Here is a 17,465-nt window from a genome sequence, read left to right as displayed (position 1 = left end):
TCTTGAGTCTCATCTGTGTCTCTGTGTACAGTATTCCACTGTATGCTGGTGCTTCCATTTATCCATCCTGCTGTTCATGGACATTTGGGCTTATACACAGTCCTACCGTGATTAAATCTTTTTATTCATGTTTTTCAATGCACATGTGCAAATTTCTCTGGAGTATAAAAGCCTAGGGTAGAAGTACTGAATTCTAAGAAATGACATCTTTGGCTTTGCTAGATAACACCAAATTAATCCCAAAGTAGGTATACCAGTTTATGCTCGAGTTGTTAGGGTCTGAGGATTCAGGATGCTAGGTATTCAATCAGGAAGTATTTTTTTTTTATTTTAAAGATTTTATTTATTTATCTTTAGAGGGGAAGGGAAGGAGAGAGGGAGAGAAACATCAATGCATGGCCGCCTTTCGCGTGTTCCCTGCTGGGAGTTGGCCTGCAGGGAACTGGCCTGCAACCCAGGCATGCGCCCCGACCGAGAATCGAACCGCGATCGTCTGAGTCGCAGGCCCGTGCTCAATCCACTGAGCCACACCAGCCAGGGCTCAATCAGGAAGTATTTAATTGGGCATGCACAGCAGTAAATAGACAAAAAGTGCTAATCTTAGGGAGTTAATATTTTAGTAGGGGCTAATAACTGAGATAGTTAATACATCAAAACAGGACATGTTTTATGGGAAAAAATATTAAAACAAGGGGGGATGTTATCTCACTGCTGTTAGAGTTATGGGGATACGAAAAACAGGTTAACTGTGACTAGGAAGCTCTGGGCTTCACGTTGTACGGACTAAAAAGACACAGGTATGGTGAGATGGTTGGTCCTGATGCTTTCAAGCAGGTATTGGTAGTGGAGCTGTGAGTGGGGACGAGGAATTTGTGAATCTTACCAGGAGCATTTTTGGAGGCCCTCTTTGCTCATCCAGCAGTGATAAAGCTAAGGAATGAGTGAGGGGGCTGGTCATTGTGGCTTGTACTCTGAGCCCTTAGTGCCTGGGGCCCTCTTTGACTCCTGCCCAGAGATAATGATTTAAAGGACCAGGGGTTCATCGGTCTTGTCTGGAGCCTTTGGAATGCTGGTGTTCTCTTGATAAAGGAACACTTGGAGTCTAATGCTTGCTTGACTCTTGAAGCTGGAGAAATGAAGGTTGGGGTAAAAGTGGATCTATTCTGAGCATTTGGGGCTAAGTTTAGGGTTTCCATTTGACCCCGACAATGGAGATGTCTGGGGGGAGGAGTGCTTTTGTCTAGAGTCTCTAGAACCCCTATTGTTAGACTTGTTCATTATTGCCAGCCTGGTAGATGTGAAATAGTGTCTTGTGGTATTCATTGAATTTCTCCTTTTCTCACTCTAAAAATTCAAAATTCTGTATCTTTTCAATGTGAGATTCAGTCATGTAACTTTACTGCTCATTTCTAAGTTAAACCCCATGATCATGTGGGTTTATTCGTCGTGTACAAGTTCCGCATACTAGACACCCGAGATTTCCCAGTACAGCTAAAACTTCTGCCGGTGGCTCTTGTCAGTAGACCTTCAGAGAAAGCCATATGCCCTCTGGTCAGCACAGAGGTCAATGGGTCAGGGACCCCGCCATCTGTGTATTCTGCCCAAGGAGTTGAATTGGTAGCTCTCAGCCGTACGTTGTTACCTAACCTGAAGGAACACACCAACACCTCTACACTAACGCTGTTTGCACCTCATCTGGGGCTTCTATCAAAATACTGACCCCATGCTGCAACCCTGTTGGAGGCTGCCCTTCAGTTGCCTTTTAAACCTGCCGTTTTAAAATCTGAGAGGTACAGCCCTGGCTGGTGTAGCTCAGTGGATTGAGCGCAGGCCTGCAAACCAAAAGATCGCGGTTCGATCCCCAATCAGGGCACATGCCTGGGTTTCAGGTCAGTTCCCAATGGGGAACACATGAGAGGCAAACCATACATTAATATTTCTCTCCCTCTCTCCTTCCCTTCCCTTCTAAAGATAAATAAATAAAATCTTTAAAAAAAAACATATTTTAAATAAATAAATAAAATCTGAGAGGTACAGCTACTGTTGATAGCCTGTAAGAAAAATGCTTTGACTACCACGACTAAGGCTGTAACTTCCTCTGCTACACAGGCCGCGTCTTCATACCATTTTAACGCTCGTGCCTTCCCTGTGTCCCTCGCTCGTGCCTTCCCTGTGTCCCTTAGCGCTCTCGCAGCATCAAGCCTCGAAATTCATAAAACAACACCGGAGAAAGTCAAGGTATGCCTTGTACTCTGATGATCTGTGGGACTCCCCTAGGTGGCTCTCTGGTTGTTCCGTGCCCTACCCCGCCTTGTTTACTTGTTACATCCATTTCATGAAGGACTGCAAAGGTGATGATAACATCTGCGAATTCCAACGGATTCACCATGTTTTCTGAGAATTGCTCAGGATTGTGCCTTTACCTGCCCCTCTGAAACCTACAATATGCACAGCCCTGTTAGAATAGATGTGGGCAAGGAGACTTGCCCCTCCTGGTTTCCTTTTCAGTCTTCAAAAGGATTCCGTCCAACTTCCTGTTATTGCCCAGTAAGAATACTATTTGATAATTTTGTAAGCTTTTTCCTGGGTGGATGGAAGCCTATTATAGAAAGCTTGTCACCATTGTTACCATTCTCCCACATGGTGGGAGAACCAGAGTTGGCACCCACCTCACAAAAGATATACAAGAAATCTCAAAGTTCTACCAGGTTAAACATGATTATACAGACCTGATTATTCCCAAAGTACAAAGGAGTAGACAAAGGAAACAGTCCTTAAAAAAAATTACACTAGTTCAAATCTTAAATGAACCAAAACCCTTTCCTGTGTCCAAATAAGCATGACAATAACCCCCAACAGATACACTGGTTTGAACCCAAATGCTTTCCAAGTGCATGTTTATAATAATATTGTGAGCAACTCAAAACCCATTATGAGTCGTCTGAAGTGTTATCATTTACAGGTGTGTGAAGCATTCCCAGACCCTCCAGCCAACTCAGCGTCAGCTACTTCTCTGACGGGGTCCTGAGTAAGGTCCTCCCAAGAACGACTTCACTGGATCCACGCTCAAGAGGACTCTCCCGGCATTTCCTGACCCCCTACATCGCTGTAAAGTGCCAAGACCTTAAGACTTGGGTACGTGAATCACAGCGGCAGGAGTGCCGGCGCCCACTAAGATCCATTGGACCTGTCAGCTTCTCTCTCTGACCAAGCAGACCTAATAGCTTACCAGCAAAGCAGAGTGAGCCAAGTACCTCTGCCTGCGATCATCAGCTGATTAACACACAAGAAAAAGTAACTAATTTAGCTGGGATTAGAAGGAGCTATTCTGAGATCTGTGCTCCTAGCAAGTGACTGATAACATTAGAGACCGGATCAGTCACTGAGCTGAGAAGCTGAGTTGCAATTGAGTGAAAAACAGACAACGAAGTCTTGAAGAATTGCACGGAGGTGCAAGCCAAATTTAACTCTCTCCAAGTAGTATTAGTTGGACTGAGAAATTGCTAAACCACACCTGTGCTAGGTTGTGATTTGGGTGTCTTTGTCACTGTTTTCTCTTACTGTTGCTCTGCTTTCTGTTACCGCTGGAGCCCGAGATGTTCTCAGATAATTCCCATTGCCCTGACTGTGGACAACAATGGTTCCCGAGTTTAGAACTGGGCCATTGGTTGTACCAAACTGAGCTTATTGAAAATGAATGTTACCAGGTATTCTTGGACCGTATTAACAGGGCTGATTATTGCCCTGAGTGTTATCCTGATAATCCTGCTAATAGAAGCCTTGTTCTTCCTTGGTCTTTCCCACTTGAGTGGGCTCCCCAAAATCTTACCAGGTGGACCTTTGAAAAAGCTTGCCACCCATTTCTTCTGGGTCCTCCGCTGGTTAGAAAAAGGATACATGACTCTAGAATTGCTGGTTTTAACCCTGCATTACAGTTGATTTTGACCAGAACCGACACGACCTTAAACAAGAAACTTGGCCAAAGCAAATAACTTCTTAAACCAGTTAAAATCATGGCAAGTCTAGAGGGTTTTGTACTAGTAACCCAAGGAAGATGAAAAAAAATGAGTCCTTTTAAATCTGGTCCATGTGGTCACTACTTTGGGGAACTGCTTAAATCGTTGGCTCTGTTACCATGGTCTACACCTATTGTGTTCGGCATGAGTTTAATCAGTGTTGCGGCCAGACTCTTCATCTAGAACCAGATTGTTTCATGTTCCCTGTGTTTGGAATTAGCTGGCCCCTCCTAAAAAGCCCCACAGCCTAATTGTTGACATATGACAGGGTAGTGCTGGAGGAGATGCCCCTGTGTCCACCAGAACAATATTTCTAGTGATGACTTCTGTGGCAAAGCATCTTCATTGTAGCTGGATTATAGATTATTTTGGTAAAAGAACTATGCGTTTTAATAAGACACTACATTACTCTAAGCCCCGCTTCTTATTCATTAATCAGCAATTTTATGTGTGTGTGTGTACATATATAATTTATTCACATATAACCATGTGTTCATCCTTCCCTCAGTTTGGCCTCAGTGTGGCATCAACGTTATTGATACCTGGTCCCTTAGTCACATTCTACTGGGCAGCACCTCATAGGGACACGCAAAGACATGCAGAAACGCCACTATCTACACTGACTTGGCTCTGCATAAACAAAGTCTGTCCTGTCTTTGTGGTGACTGAACTTAAAGTGTCCTACCCAGGAAATGGAAAAGTAACAAAAGGAGTTACTGAGCTCGGCTCCATATACCTTAGGAGCAGTCTAAGGGAGGCATCTTTCTTAAAACTAAGACAGTTTGCTAGACGTCAGCCACATTCTGGCCTTTACTTGTTTGTGAGAACCACAGACCCAGAGTTCCGGTTAAGAAACTTAGGAAGAAATGGTTGAAAACATCTCAGAGGCCACCGAGCAAGTTTAAAATTCCACTTAAGATGCTAGGTAAATAACCCAGTGCTTGTGTAGCAACTCAACAGTGTTCTCAAGGTCCCAGGTTCTTTCTGTTTACCCCGCTGGGATCCTTATCACTTTGGCTTTTGTCCTTGGTGTCTTCTGTGATTGGAATGTGGCTTGTTGCCGCTTCAGGCATTTCAGTCCCAGAGGCTGGAAGTAGGGAGCAAAAAGGTTTCTCCTTTCAAGACCCTGTCTTACTGGCAAGAAAATCTTTCTCCAAAGTCCCTCACCGATTTCTTCATACATCTCATTAGAAGGTACTGGTTCACAAAAGGGCCTGGGAAGCCAGGCAGAGAGGAATGGGGCTGGCGGTGCCTCGGTAAGGCCCACTGTCTCCCCTAGGAAAATGAGGGCTCTTTTAGAGAGGAAGAGGTGAGGAATGAATGGCCGTTTTTATGTAAGAAACCCTGCCTGCCACCTGTTGTGAAACCTGAGGTGATGTGTTAGTCTGTATAAAGAATGTACCCTGGAGATCTACCTGTATCTGTCTGCCTTATGTCTGTCCTGGTGCAAGTTCTCTCCTGCTATGTTGCTGAATAAACTGTGTGGATTGCTGAACCGAGTGAAGACTAGTAGTTTATCACATCCCTTGGTTAAGAAGAACTCCTTCACCATCCTGAAGCTTGCTCCAAGACGTGAGCATGTGCTTTGAGGTATTGCTTTTGAGGATGGTATTAGGTTCAACATGATTGTCCCCTAAATATTTTCAGATATATACTGAGAAACACTCCATGTATGTGGAATCATAGTTTTCAGCAAAATAGAGAAAAAGTCTTTTGTTTTAACCAATCTTTCCTTTTAGTACTAAAGATAAGCTAAACATATTTATGCCATTGATTTTCAGATCAGTACCTGGATGAGCTTGTCAGAAATGGGGAATTTCTTGGCCTTACAGAAATTACGATTCCTGAGGTGGCTCACAGGGCCCAGGAATCTGCATTTACACGGAGAGATACAATAGCAGCATAGGCATGGTGTTGAGTTACTGATTTAAAAGCATGGGAACTGAGTGCTCATAAAGCTGCGAGGTAGTGACTGTTACTGTACCTTGCTGGTGACACGAACAGATTCCCCATCAGACTGAAGGTCACTTGACATTTCAGGTTGCAACTCAGTCACACTTTTTCTCCTTAATCAAAATGATTGCACTAATGTAGCCCTCGTTACAAACAGTTCTAGTTCTGTAAGGTATCAGTATACACAAGAATAAAAAATTAATTTTAATATTACATTAAAAGGGGTACTTTGCCCTCAGATGTAGTTACCTGCTATATGGTTCACTCCCAGAAATAACATGTGGAAGAGTTCATAAAATTGAGCAAGGGAGGAAATTTAGAAAGCTTTGTAGCTTTTCAGCTTAGGTCATTTCAGTAAGACAACACTTGGTTTAATATATTGTAGATTATTCTAGAATACTCCAGAGTTAACGAATAATGAGTTTTAAAGTATAAGAATGTTCTCAGCCCTGGCTGGTGTAGCTCAGTGGATTGAGCACGGGCCTGCGAACCACACGATCACGGTTCGATTCCCAATCAGGGCACATGCCTGGGTTGCAGGCCGATTCCCAGCAGGGGACAAATGAGAGGCAACCATACATTGATATTTCTCTTTCTCTCTCTCTCCTTCCCTACCTTCTAAGATAAATAAATAAAATCTTAAAAAAAAAAGGATGTTCTCAATTCCTGTGACAAATACATCCACTCTACTGGATTATGTGAGCCACACCACTCTGCGCCTCCGTGCAGTGCAGGGGTTCACACCACTTACATGTGATGGTGGACACTTACAAGATGACTTTCATAACTGCTTCCTGGTATTTGATGGCAGACCTGGGAGTGGAAGGTTAATGGAAACGTGCTGGGGCAGACGGGGAAGAAAATACCTCCTCAAGAGAAAGCTGTCCTGGGTTGTGGGTGACTGGGTGAAGATTCATCTCTTGGTCACAGAAGGAGGAATTCCCCACAAGCAGGCAGGCCCAGGTGGACAAAGGACTCGGTGGCATCTAAAGAGTACGTGACCATCAGCACTTCCCAGGTATCTGCAGAGCGAGATGAGTCACACCCCTCCGGCTCTGCAGTCTCCCCTAGTAGCCCTTGGCTGTTCCTGGAATGTGGGGCATGTCACTTGAAAACGGCTTGTTGTAGAGGAACCATGGTGGCCCTGCAGCCCGCTGACCTGGGCTTGTCTTCGAATGCTGATTGTTGAATGACCGTGGGCAAGTTAACCTCTGTGTCCACTTTCTTCATCTGGAAGAGAGAAGGCATTGTCCTAACCCGTATGTCATGATTGTTGTGGAGAGGAACGGAATTAATACAGTGCTTTGAAGGCACTCAATAAACGTTAGCAGTTTTTGTCATTGCGTACATTTTATGGGGTTTGTTTCCACAGTGGGATTGTAAATTGAGGGCCAAGGTAATCTGCAGCTTTTGATCTCTAGAGCCTAAAATGGCACTGTTCATTAAAATAAGCTTTTAAAGCTAGAAGAAAAGATTTCTGCTTGTTGGACCCTGACTGCCACACGTTTGTCCTGATGGCATTTATGTCTAAACCATCCATCCTGGATGGACCGATTCTTGCATGTTCTTCCCAGCTGCTGAACTTCTCATTTCCCTCTCCTTTTTAAAAGAAATATTTGCATCTCGGCGTTGTGGATACCACTGCGTCCTGATACCTGCCTCTTCTCCAGGTCCCCTCCAGCTCTCTGTCCCCTCCCCTCCTGCTGCCTGGTCCTCCGGGCCAGGATGGAGCAGAGGTTGGGGAGGTCCTGCCATTTCCCAGCAGCTTTTCCTTTCCAGTCTCCCCCAAGCTGGTTGCGACAAAACGTATGGGGGCCTGTGGTTGGATGGTGTCTCAGGATTGCAAGTTCATTGCTTTTGGGCTCATAGTGTGACCATTGCAGGCCTTTTCTTCCAATTCTTTTCCCCACAAAAGCCAATATATTTTATTTTAATTACTCATTAAAAATATAACTACATTCAACATACAGAAAAATGCAGAAAATAACACCCACCTATGTACCCAGGTCACATGAACATTTTGCCACATTGACCTTTTTTCTTTTAAGATACTTTATAGATGTAGTTGAATCCCATCCTTGAAGCAAGCACTAAGTGGAAGGTTATCTCATCCTTTCTATTCATGTTTAAATTTATATATACATTAAACTGTACAGGGCAATAAAGAGAATTGGATACTTTCAAGTTTTTATTCATAACATTTTTGTATGTATAAAAACATGTAATATGCATCAGTTTGTAGAAACACCCTTACATGTAGGTTGGAGCCCACTCAGTGCCCCCAGCAGTGAACACCTGCCAGTTTGTCACAGCACCACCACTGGGCGGAGATGGAGCACGAAGTGTAGCCGCATCTGCAGAGGAAGCAGTGAGGCAAATTTGTGTAGCTCTTTAGGGCAGTCCCAGGATATTGAAACCTCACGGCTCCAACCTGTCTCAGGCCCTCCTGGAGACAGTTAAAGCAAAACAGTAAGTGTTCAGGGTCACGGGGAAGTAGAAATGACTGCCAGTGACGAGCCTAAGATTCCCTAGCGTAGAAATGAATCTATTACTTCCACATACTGGCCACTGGAAACCAACATTTCACCATTGACCTTGAAAGGATTTCTTTAAACAAATGATTTTCTGCCACGAGAAGCACACAGGGTCTTCATCAGTTCATTTTTACAAACGATGCCTTCCAAGGTGTCTGCTGGTGGACAGAAGTACAGAGTGGCTTTTCCTATCACTGCAGAACGTTGCCAACATCCCCATTTCCATTAGGATGAGGCCCCTCCTTGCTTCCATTACGCAGCCTGGAGGTTCTGAATGCGCACGCTTCCTGCTATGGATTGGACACATTCAAGAGATTGACGTGCTTCTGGAGTACTGGCCTCCAGATCTCCCAGATACCACAGCATAACACATGACACATTACAAAGGGCCTGAATGCAAGGCGCCACAGGAATGGCCTGTGCCTTGAGGCGAGGAAGACATTATCTCAAGCATTTGTAAGACTGTAGGAATACCTGTGGCAGTTCCTTTGAAGATTGTTTTTTTAAGTACATTTTATTGATTATGCTATTAGAGTTGTCTCATGTTTTTCTCTCCTATATCCCCCCCTCTGCTCAGTACCCTCATTCCCTCCCAACATTCCTCCCCGCTTAGTTCATGTCCATGGGTCGTACATACGAGTTCTTTGGCTTCTCCATTTCCTATACTACTATTATCCTCCCCGTTTTGTACCTACCATTTATACTTATTTGCTGTACCTTTTCCCCCCATTCTCCCCCTTCCCTCTCCCTGCTGATAATCCTCCATGTGATTCTGTTTTTGTTCTAGTTGTTTGTTTAGGTTTTTTTTTTTTAGGTTCAGTTGTTGATAGTTGAGTTTGTTGTCATTTTACTGTTTGGTTTTGATCTTTTTCTTGGAGAAGTCTCTTTAACATTTCATATAAGGGTTTGGTGATGATGAACTCCTTTAACTTGGCCTTATCTGGGAGGCACTTTTTCTACCCTTCCATTCTAAATGATAGTTTTGCTGGATAGAGTAATCTTGGGTGCAGGTCCTTGCTTTTCATGACTTTGAATACTTCTTCCAGCCCTTTCTTGCCTGCAAGTTTTCTTTAGAGAAATCGGCTGATAGTCTTATGAAAACTCCTTTGTAGGTTACTGCCTTGCTGCTTTTAAGATTCTCCATCTTAAATTTTTGGCGTTTTAATTCTGATGTGTTTTGGTGTGGCTTTCTTTGGGTCCAACTTGTTTGGGAATCTGATCTTCCTGGACTTGTATGCCTATTTCCTTCGCCAGATTGGGGAAGTTTTCTCTCATTTTTTAAAATAAGTTTTCAATTTCTTGCTCTTCTTCTCCTCCTGGCACCCCTATGATTTGGATGTTGGTATGTTTAAAGTTGTCCCAGAGGTTCCTAAGCCTCCCCTTGTTTTTTTGAATTCTTGTGTCTTCATTTTGTTCCAGTTGAATGTTTATTTCTTCCTTTTGTTTCAAATTGTTGATTTGAGTCCCAGTTTCCTTCCCTTCACTGTTGTTGGTTCCCTGAATATTTTTCTTTATTTCACTTTGTATAGCCTTCACTTCTTCCTTTATTTTGCGGCCGTACTCAGTCATTTCTCTGAGCATCCTGATTACCAACTAGTGTTTTGAACTCTGCATCTGAGTGATGAGGAGATAACCATGGTTTGGCTATCTATCTCCTCATCACTTAGTAATTTTTCCAGAATTTTGATCTGTTCTTTTACTTGGGCCAAATTTCTTTATCTCAGCGCACCTGTTATGTTGTAAGGGGCAGATTCTTATGTACTCACTAGGGCAGGGCAACACACTTCATGTTGTGGTGCTGTACGTGGGGGAGGGGTCAGAGAAGGAACAGTGCTGCTTGCATGACTCTTGCCCTGCTTTCAGCCACTTCCCCGGCTTCCCACAAGTGAATTGGGCCCTTTCAGGTGCTTCTTTGGTGCCGATTCCTGGGTGGGTAGGCTTATGTACATTCTAGGACCCCATGGGACCCTCTAACAGACTCTCCTGACAGAATGGCAGTTTCTCCCACCATAGCAACCCCCCTCATGTTTTTATAGCCAGAAGTTTTTGTTAAAGATTTTATTTATTTATCTTTAGAGGGGAAGGGAAGGAGAGAGAGAAATATCAATGTATGGTTGCCTCTCATGCATCCCCTGCTGGGAACTGGCCTGCAACCCAGGCATGTGCCCTGACTGGGAATCAAACCGCGATCTTTAGGTTCGCAGGCCCGCACTTAATCCACTGAGCTACACCAGCCAGGGCTAGCCAGAGGTTTTGATGCCTTATTTTCCTGGTGCTGTAACCCTTGGTTGCGTGGTCTGTCTCACTCCCCAGTTGCTCTTCCCAGTTTTTATCTGTACACGAATGTGGGACTTCCCAGTCCGCCAGCCACCACCTCTCTTTGTTCCTCTCCCCCTGGCTCCCCATCTCCTCTCTTCCTACCAGTCTAGATGAATATTTCTTCTTTAACTCCTTGGCTGTCAGACTTCCATACAGTTAGATTTTCTAGCAGTTCTGGTTGTTTCTTGTTTTTAAATTGGTTGTTATCCTTTTGGTTGTGTGAGGAGGTAAAGCATATCTATCTACACCTCCATCTTGGCCAGAAGCCTGCAGATTATTTATTGGCTGCAACCTATAGTAATACATTTTGTTACCAATGAATATATTTTGAAAACATTCATTATAAAGCTTATTGAGGATATTGTACATGCAACAAAATGTAGATTTTAAATTTGATGACAATTGTAACCACCACCTCAATAAACATGAAATATTTTCTTGACCCCAAAATGTTTTCTCATGCCCTTTCCCAGTCAGTTCTTCCCCCAGGAACAAACTGATCCAATTTTTGTTACATAGTCCGTAGGTCTAAACTCACAGAAAGGAGGCCTGTCCCTAACTCCTCCCTTCCCTTCCTGTTGATAATTGGCACCACTCTTCATTCACTTGTTTGTTCATATTATTTTCAGTTAAACTGTGGTGTTCTTACTCTAAACCAGGCACCGTGCTAGGCATTTGGGATCACTATAATAATTTTTAAGATGACATTTTACAAAATTGTGCTGAGAAAGATACAAAGGCTAGCCTGTCAAAGTGTAACACTTTACAAAGCTCTTTCACATGTATTTGTTATTTTTTATTGAATTAAACTTGGCATATAACATATAAGCAGACATACAACATTATAATTCAACATCTGTATACATGACAAAGTGATCACCACTCACGGTCTTGTTACTGTACTTCACCCTACAGTTGCCCCCATGACCCTCTGGCAAGCACCAATCTGTTCTTTGCATCTGTTAGTTTTGTTTTTTGTTTGTTCTTTTTTTTAGATTCCACGTATGGGTCAAATGATACACACTATTTGTCTTTCTCCATCTGACTTATTCACTTAGGTCTAGCCATGTTGTTGCAAATATCAGGATTTCATTCTTTTTTTATGGCTGGGTAGTATTCCATTGTGTATATGTACCACACCTTTATCTATTCATCCATTGATGGACACATAGGTTGTTTCCATATCTTGGCTATAGTAAATAATTCTGCAATGAGCAGAGGAGTGCCTGTATCTTTTTCAATTAGTGTTCTCATACTCTTTGGACAAATAGCCAGACGTGGAATTGCTGGGTCATATAGTAGTTCTTAATTTTTTTGAGGATCACATATATTTTTGTATTTAATCCTCATAGCAGTCTTTAATCATTTTTACAGATATTGAAGGCTAGGTAACTTCATATAATAATTTTTGACAAAAAAATAAGATTTTGACTATAAAGTGATGATTATTTATATTGCTTTTAAATTGTCTCTGCTTTTGATTCCTCTTGTATGTAGCTCATAATTTATATATCAGTCTTCTTTGAGTACTGCTAAAAAGGCATTATATAAAGGGTTACTTCTCTATACTTTCCAAAAGAATACCACAAGAAGGCAATAATGGAACTCTGAATGTGTATTTCCTACTCCAAATACCAGGTGATTATCTTTATTCACAAGTTGCCCCCATGCAGGATCACCTATTAAGGAGAAGCTCCAGACAGGCAAAGTCTGAGGAATTTATATGGGACAGAATCTTAAGACATAAAGACCATCTGCAATGAGTAACTCAGCAATGACTTAAATTTCTACTCTTAGAATTACTTTTTTCTTCAGTTTCATAGATGTTCTCTGTAAGATTCTGGTCACTTGGTCTTATCTTTTCAGCCACACGGGGATGTATTGGGAGATTGTGGCATTCAAAGTTAATTATCTGAAGATTTTTTCTGTATGTAGTCTAGAATACGGAATGTGATTCTCAAGAAAGGCAGAAAACATTTTTTTCTTCACTCGAAATCATTTAAGACAGGAAACACTACTCATACTAAATAGATAAGTGAAGTTGAAATTGGCATTTCTCCCATGTATGAATAAAAAGTCATTTACTTTTTTTTGTTTCATTTTATTTTAGTGACTGTATATATGCCTTGTTTCCTGGGTCCACGGGAAGCATGAGTCTGTTGGGACTTGGGACAAGGAGAAAACAAGACATCTTCACAAAGAAAACCAGACAGTAACGACAAATATCCTGAAGTCTGAAGAGACAGAAGACAAACATGGCAGACAGAGGACTTGGGGATCCTCTGGAGGGTAAGCTGAGTTTGTACCACTCTGAGGTTGGTGCTGTAAGAAACTAGGGCTGAGCTGAGAGAAAATCTCTGATGACTAACTAAAGCCTGAAGCGTGAAAGTAGAACAGAAATTAACTCGTTAATTGTTATAGTTATTCTTTCACATTTATTGAATTTATCATAATTGCAGACCTTAACTGTAAGTACAATTAATGTTTCAGAAACTCCAATTGTAGGGACCTGTACAGTATTGGAAAAATGCAATGACTCAGAAAAAGCCTGTAGACAGATCTTTATTTATCTAAAAAATCAAGACGGTTTTAAAAATTAAGAAAATAGTGCTATATATTTAGAGGGAATTTTTCAATTACAGGGAAAGTTGAAATTTAAATTATCTGACTTATGTATATACAGAGGATATATACAAAATAGGCAAAATATAAAGTAGATTTTCAGAAGAGAAAAACGTTGTATTTATTTAAATCTTTTACTAAGGATGTTTTTTAAAAACATAAAAGAACAGTATCATAAACCCCCATGTACTCAACATCTAACTTCAACTATTACCTACATAATGTGGAACTTGTGGCCTGCTTTGGAATATTTAAATGTGAATCCAAAACATTACATTATTTTATTGGTGAATAGTTTTCTTCTCTTGAAAGTATATTTAAAAAACATAAAATAGAATTATCTCACCTAAAAAAACTTAATAGTTATTCTTTAATTTATCATGTATCCAGTGAGTTACTTACCTCTACCCAGTTGTCTCGATCACAGTTGGGTTGTATTTTTTTCTTTTTGCAGTAGGGTTACACACTGCATTTAATTGATGTATCTTTTAGACTGCTTAATTTTTTGAAGTTTTATTATAGAAAATTTCAAACATAAAAGTAGAGAGAGGGATGAAATGAATCCCATGGAGCCATCAAACGGCTTCATCTGCTGTCGACATATGGCTAATACTGTTTCATCTAGCCTCCCTCACTTCTCCTTTCCCCCATACCATTTAACTGGAGCAAATTCTATCTAGACCTCTAATTTTAGCCATAAATACTTGAATACTTATCTCTAAAAGATGAGAATGCTTTTTAAAAAATACTATCACAATACCTTTATTGTTGTGAAAGGTGAACAAAAATTTCTCAGTACCATCAAATATCTGGCATTCATATTTTCCTGATTGTCTCATAAATATTCCTTTAACAATTGATTTCTTTGACACTGGATCTGAACAGTGTGTCCACACATTGCATTTGGTTGATGTGTCTCTGATGTCTCTCTTAATCAGCAGGCCACCCGTCCTTTTTTTCCTTTTCTTGACATTTATTTTTATTTTTTGCTGTTACTAAATAAACAGAGTCTTTTGTTCTTTGGAATGTCCCACATTCTGGATTTTACTGATTGCATTCCTGAGGCATAATTTAATACATTCCTCTATCCCTACACTTCTTGGAATCTGGTAGTTAGTTCTAGAAGCATGGTCAGATTCAGGTTCAGTTGTTGTGCAGGAAGACTTCCTAGGTGGTATACTTCCTGTTGCACTGACTCAGGAGGCTAATGGTGGCTGGTTTTCCATCTTAGTGTGATAAGATTGATCAGCTGGTCCAGCAGTTGCCAGTCTGGTCATCCATTATAAAACTCCTCATTAGCTTTTTGTGGAATGGTTGTAGTCGCTGTTGATGACAATTGCCTAGATCCATTATTTCATTAGGGAAGAAGATATTTTAATGCAACCAAACATTGGTTCTGTCATTCAGAATAGTTTTATATTAGTATTATTTCTTAAATTCATTAACATAATAAATTTGTTTATTTTGTCTTAATCTTCTTTAGTAGATGTCAAGAGAAATAATGTTTAGGAAAAATGCCTTGTAAACCATAAAAATCTGTATAAATATTAGTTATTATTTGGGGACTTTGTTAAAATACAAAAAAGGAATTTTTAAAAAAATGATACATTTTTATCTCCATAGACTCTCAAAAGGATTTGGAAAATGATTCATCAATAAATTCTCAGGCACAGGAGATGACAGTCGCAGCAAGTACCACTGAAGAAGCTCAGACCCTGAGCCCTGCCTCTGGCCTCAACAAAGACCCCCAAGAGATTGAAACAGTAGGTTCAGGAAGTACAGGTACAGCTGATCCATCAGAAAGTCCCGACGAAACAAATTGTGGGCAACATCCAAAGGATGAAACAGAACGTGAGACCAACCAGAGTTTTCAAGATGGTGAACAAGAGCAACAACTCTCTTCGGAAAGTCTGGGTGAAGAGCCCTTGCATCCAGAACCCAAGTGTTCTCCAGGTGATGAGGCAGAAAGAGCAGGTGCACAAGTAGGGAGCAGCTCCTCGGACCTCCCCGAGGAAGTGAGCAGCAGACCTGGAGCTTCCCAGGGGCCACCTGCCACAGACTCCCTGGGTGCCCAGAGTCTTGGTCCTTCCAGTGCAGGGCTGGAGAGCCAGGGGACACTGAGGAGGCGACTGGTGGAGCCAGGTGAGAGTGCCCACTGATTTTCTGTCCCGTGTTGTATTGATTGCTCTGCTGCTGACAACATAGCAGAGGTCAGGGTCCTTTCCAGAGAACATCTCTTTCCTTGGGCCTCATCCAAGGTCACATAAAGAGATATGACTGAGTTGGAATTAGAATGAGGTTTCTTCTCTCCTGGGCTAGCTCATTCCACTCCATTAAATAAACTGCATTTTTAAACAATGGTTTCATTTATTTACTGATTGTATTAGTGTAGTATGATGGCAAAAAAAGGACATGACTTTTAAAAAATTCACCTCTGGCCTTTATTTCTTTTTTTTTTTTAAATATATTTTATTGATTATACCATTACAGTTGTTTATTCCCCCCCTTCATTCCCCTCCACCCACACCCTCCCTCCCCCACCATTCTGCCCCCCTTAGTTTATAACCACGTGTCTCAAGTTCTTTGGATTCTATATTTCCCCCACTATTCTCACCCTCCCCACTACCTATTTTCTACCTACCATCTATGCTATTTTCTGTGCCTTCTCCCCCCTTCTCCTCCTCCCACTCCCCTGTTTCTAACCCTCCATGTGTTCTTCATTTCTATGGTTCCACTCCTGATCTAGCTGTCCTCTTGGTTTGCTTTTGTTTTAGGTGTGGTTGTTAATAACTGTGTGTTTGCTGTCCTTTCACTGTTCATATTTTTCATCTTCTTTTTCTTATATAAGTCCCTTTAGCATTTCATATAATAAGGGCTTGGTGATGATGAACTCCTTGAACTTGACCTTATCTGAGAAGCACTTTATCTGTCCTTCCATTCTAAATGAAAGTTTTGCTGGATAAAGCAATCTTGGCTGTAGGTCTTTGGATTTCATGACTTGGAATACTTCTTTCCAGCCCCTTCTTGCCTGTAAGGTCTCTTTTGAGAAATCCGCTGACAGTCTGATGGGTACTCCTTTGTAGGTGACTGTCCCCTTATCCCTTGCTGCTTCTAGGATTCTCTCCTTCATTTTGGTCTTGGCTAATGTAATTATGATGTGCCTTGGTGTGTTCCTTCTTGGGTCCAACTTCTTTGGCACTCTCTGAGCTTCCTGGATTTCCTGGAAGTCTATTTCCTTTGCCAGACTGGGGAAGTTCTCCTTTATTATTTGTTCAAATACGTTTTCCACTCGTGGCTGTTTCTTTCCCCCTTCTGGTACCCCTATAATTCGGATGTTGGAACGTTTAAAGATGTCCTGGAGGTTCCTAAGCCTCTCCTCATTTTTTTGAATTCTCATTTCTTCATTCCTTTCTGGTGGGATGTTTTGTTCTTCCTTCTGGTCCATTCCATTGATTTGAGTCCCAGTTTCCTTTCCATCACTATTGGTTTCCTGTGCATCTCCCTTCATTTCAATTAGTTTAGCCTTCATATGTTCCTCTAATTTGTGACTTTGTTCCTCTAATTTGTGACTATAATCTACCAGTTCTGTGAGCATCCTGATAAATAGTGTCCTGAATTGTGCTTCTGAGAGGCTGGCAATTTCTCGGTCGCTTAGAGTTATTGGCTCTGGGACTTTGAGTTCTTCTTGTGCCATCTTTCGGGTTGTTCGTGCCTGTTCCATAGCAGGATCAGAGCCCTAAAGTGTTCACTAGAACAGGGCAACTAAGTCGCTGGGTTGTGACATTGTATGTGGGGGCGGGGTCAAAGAGGGACAATGGCTCTCACTGGTATTACAGGGCAACTAAGTCGCTGGGTTGTGACGTTGTATGTGGGGGTGGGGTCAAAGAGGGACAGTGGCTCTCACTGGTATTGCAGGGCAACTAAGTCGCTGGGTTGTGACACTGTCTGTGGGGGCGGGGGCAAAGAGGGACTATGGCGTCCTGTCTGCTGCCTTCGCCACGGCCCCCACCGGTGCCGCAGT

At 41.9% G+C, this 17,465-nt stretch overlaps 2 protein-coding genes across 3 annotated transcripts in view; both read left to right on the top strand.

The window, feature by feature from the left end:
• Positions 1 to 17,465, top strand: part of TOR1AIP2 (torsin 1A interacting protein 2) — a 30,986-nt gene that overhangs the window by 6,801 nt on the left and 6,720 nt on the right. Inside the window, exons 1-3 of one of the 2 annotated variants that reach the window (XM_037034888.1) lie at positions 3,048 to 3,135; positions 12,933 to 13,111; positions 15,068 to 15,586. In XM_037034888.1, the coding sequence (XP_036890783.1) occupies positions 13,078 to 13,111; positions 15,068 to 15,586 (553 nt within the window). In that variant the 5' untranslated portion in view covers positions 3,048 to 3,135; positions 12,933 to 13,077. Of the gene's footprint in view, positions 1 to 3,047; positions 3,136 to 12,932; positions 13,112 to 15,067; positions 15,587 to 17,465 lie in introns of those variants that run through there. The other variant, XM_037034889.1, reaches the window with a different exon arrangement.
• On the top strand, positions 3,129 to 5,511 carry LOC118979028 (torsin-1A-interacting protein 2). The gene has a single exon (XM_037034891.1). The coding sequence runs from the start codon at positions 3,597 to 3,599 to the stop codon at positions 3,990 to 3,992; it is 396 nt and encodes a 131-aa protein (XP_036890786.1). The 5' UTR covers positions 3,129 to 3,596; the 3' UTR covers positions 3,993 to 5,511.

This window comes from Sturnira hondurensis, unplaced genomic scaffold (genome assembly GCF_014824575.4).
Source record: "Sturnira hondurensis isolate 20B ecotype Veracruz unplaced genomic scaffold, ASM1482457v3 Scaffold0022215, whole genome shotgun sequence".
Lineage (NCBI taxonomy): Eukaryota > Metazoa > Chordata > Mammalia > Chiroptera > Phyllostomidae > Sturnira > Sturnira hondurensis.
Note: the sequence above shows the minus strand (reverse complement) of the source record. Positions and strands in the feature narration are given on the sequence as shown.

What these genes read in the sequence shown, in the direction of transcription:
- LOC118979028 (XM_037034891.1), top strand. Translation starts at nt 3,597, where the DNA reads ATGTTCTCAGATAATTCCCATTGCCCTGACTGTGGACAACAATGGTTC.